Genomic DNA, 1,775 nt, shown 5'->3' with positions numbered 1-1,775 from the left:
TTTGCCACACTCTTGTGGCCCACTATTTCCGGGGTGCCTTGACAGTAGAAGCAGACTTTATGCTGCTGAAGCTTGAGAGGTGAGCAGAGTAAGTCTTCATTCCCTGTAAGGACTTCTCTGTTGACATCCACCCCTTGGCACTCATATGACCTTATGCAGTTGCGAGCGCTGGTAAAACCTCTACTAAAACTAACCTTAAATGATCGTAACGTTGTCCTATCGATGTTTATCTCTTTACTCAAACTTGCATACTCAAACATCAAAATGTGGGTGGCTGGCGGCTGCCCGGGTGTGTTTACTTCTTTAAAATCAAGCGTCGATCTTCTTTTTCTGTCCTTTTCGGGCAGTGCCACTGACTAGTGTCTTTAGGCCTTTCCCAAAACTGCCTGATCTACAACAGGGAACTGCTGCTTTTTCTTTCCTAATCCTTACTATTGTTATTTTCCTCTACTTCTTTTGTATGTTTGTCACTCTCTTGTGACCTGCTATTTCCGGGGTGCCTTGATAGTTGAAGCAGACCTTGTGCTGTTGAAGATAGAGAGATGGGCAGAGTGGGTCTGATTCCCTGTAGAGACTTCTCTGTTGACACCCACCCCTTGGCGCTCATATGACCGTATGCAGTTGCAAGTGCCGTAAAACAGTCTACTATAATAAAAAAAATAAAAATGTCCTTTTCCTTTTTTTGTGTTTGTTACTTTCTTGTTACACCTCTAATTTCGGCGCTTATATGACCTAATTGTATTGCAAGTACTGTAAAGCGCTTACTAAAGCAAAACAAACGCCAAAATGTTTCAGGTCTCGGAGACCTTAAAAGAAAGGGAGGCGAAGCTACAAAAGCGAGACCGCCAGGTGGACCACCTGCTCTCACAGTACAAGAAGCTGGACGCTGCCTACCTGAAGTGAGTCATCACACTTAAAACCAACAGAAGGGGGGGAGGGGGGGGGAGGATGTTCATGTTTGGAGGATTCTTGTAGTATATGAATTTTTATTAATCTAATAACACTCTATCTTCAAATCACCCCTCTCTAGTATAATGTAGAACCTGTGATGTAGTCTGCTCCTTGTTTTTCTTTACAGTGTTACTTTTGTTAGTATTCAGTATTTGATCCTGCTAAAATGACCAGGCTCAGGCTTTTTCTGTCAAATGCAAAATAGGCGTGCTTTGAAAGTCTTTTAAGAGATGATACTTTATTGTCCAAGTGAGAAATTTTTCTGTGGCTATGCAAAAGTTATAAAAATACATGTAGACACATAGAATTTAAATATCATTGTGTATATATATCTGACTTTATTTTGGATTGCAGAAGTTAGCCCTGACAGGCTGAGTTGAATCAGCCTTCTTCTTAATTGATCTTATTTGTATTAATTGCACATTTTAATTTTTTAACTTTTCACGACGTAGCTGTTTAAGTCGAAAATGATTTGCTGGAATAATTACAATAATGGAATTTGATTCCTCAGGCTGAGATATGCTCTGAAAGAAAAGATTGAGCTGGCCAAGTCCCAGAAGCGACAGATAGACTACCTGTCTGCCATGGCCAAGTGTTCCAGCCGTAAGTTACTCTGTCAGTTTTATTTTTTCCCAGGTTTAGCTCACTGCTACTTTTTTTTTTTTTTAAATCTTAAAATTTTTTTAAAAAAATGTGGACTGTCATTGTGAAGCTTGGAATATTTTTGTTCCTTAGCTATAATATATATTTACAGTATGTTCATAAGGTGAAGTGTCTTTTCTGTGCAGTATGCAGGCGGTTACAGCGGGCTGGTAATCCCTGCG

The 1,775-nt window shown here is 39.9% G+C and overlaps 1 protein-coding gene across 1 annotated transcript in view; it reads left to right on the top strand.

Moving 5' to 3' along the window:
* Positions 1-1,775, top strand: part of LOC101846758 — a gene marked incomplete in the record, with an annotated part of 114,609 nt that overhangs the window by 99,942 nt on the left and 12,892 nt on the right. The window contains 2 exon segments of the mRNA XM_013086796.2: positions 796-899; positions 1,463-1,554. Of these exon segments, the coding sequence (XP_012942250.1) occupies positions 796-899; positions 1,463-1,554 (196 nt within the window).

The sequence above is a fragment of the Aplysia californica genome, unplaced genomic scaffold (genome assembly GCF_000002075.1).
Source record: "Aplysia californica isolate F4 #8 unplaced genomic scaffold, AplCal3.0 scaffold00506, whole genome shotgun sequence".
NCBI classification, from domain to species: domain Eukaryota; kingdom Metazoa; phylum Mollusca; class Gastropoda; order Aplysiida; family Aplysiidae; genus Aplysia; species Aplysia californica.
The sequence above is the reverse complement of the archived record's forward strand: the minus strand, read 5'-3'. Positions and strand labels throughout refer to the sequence as shown.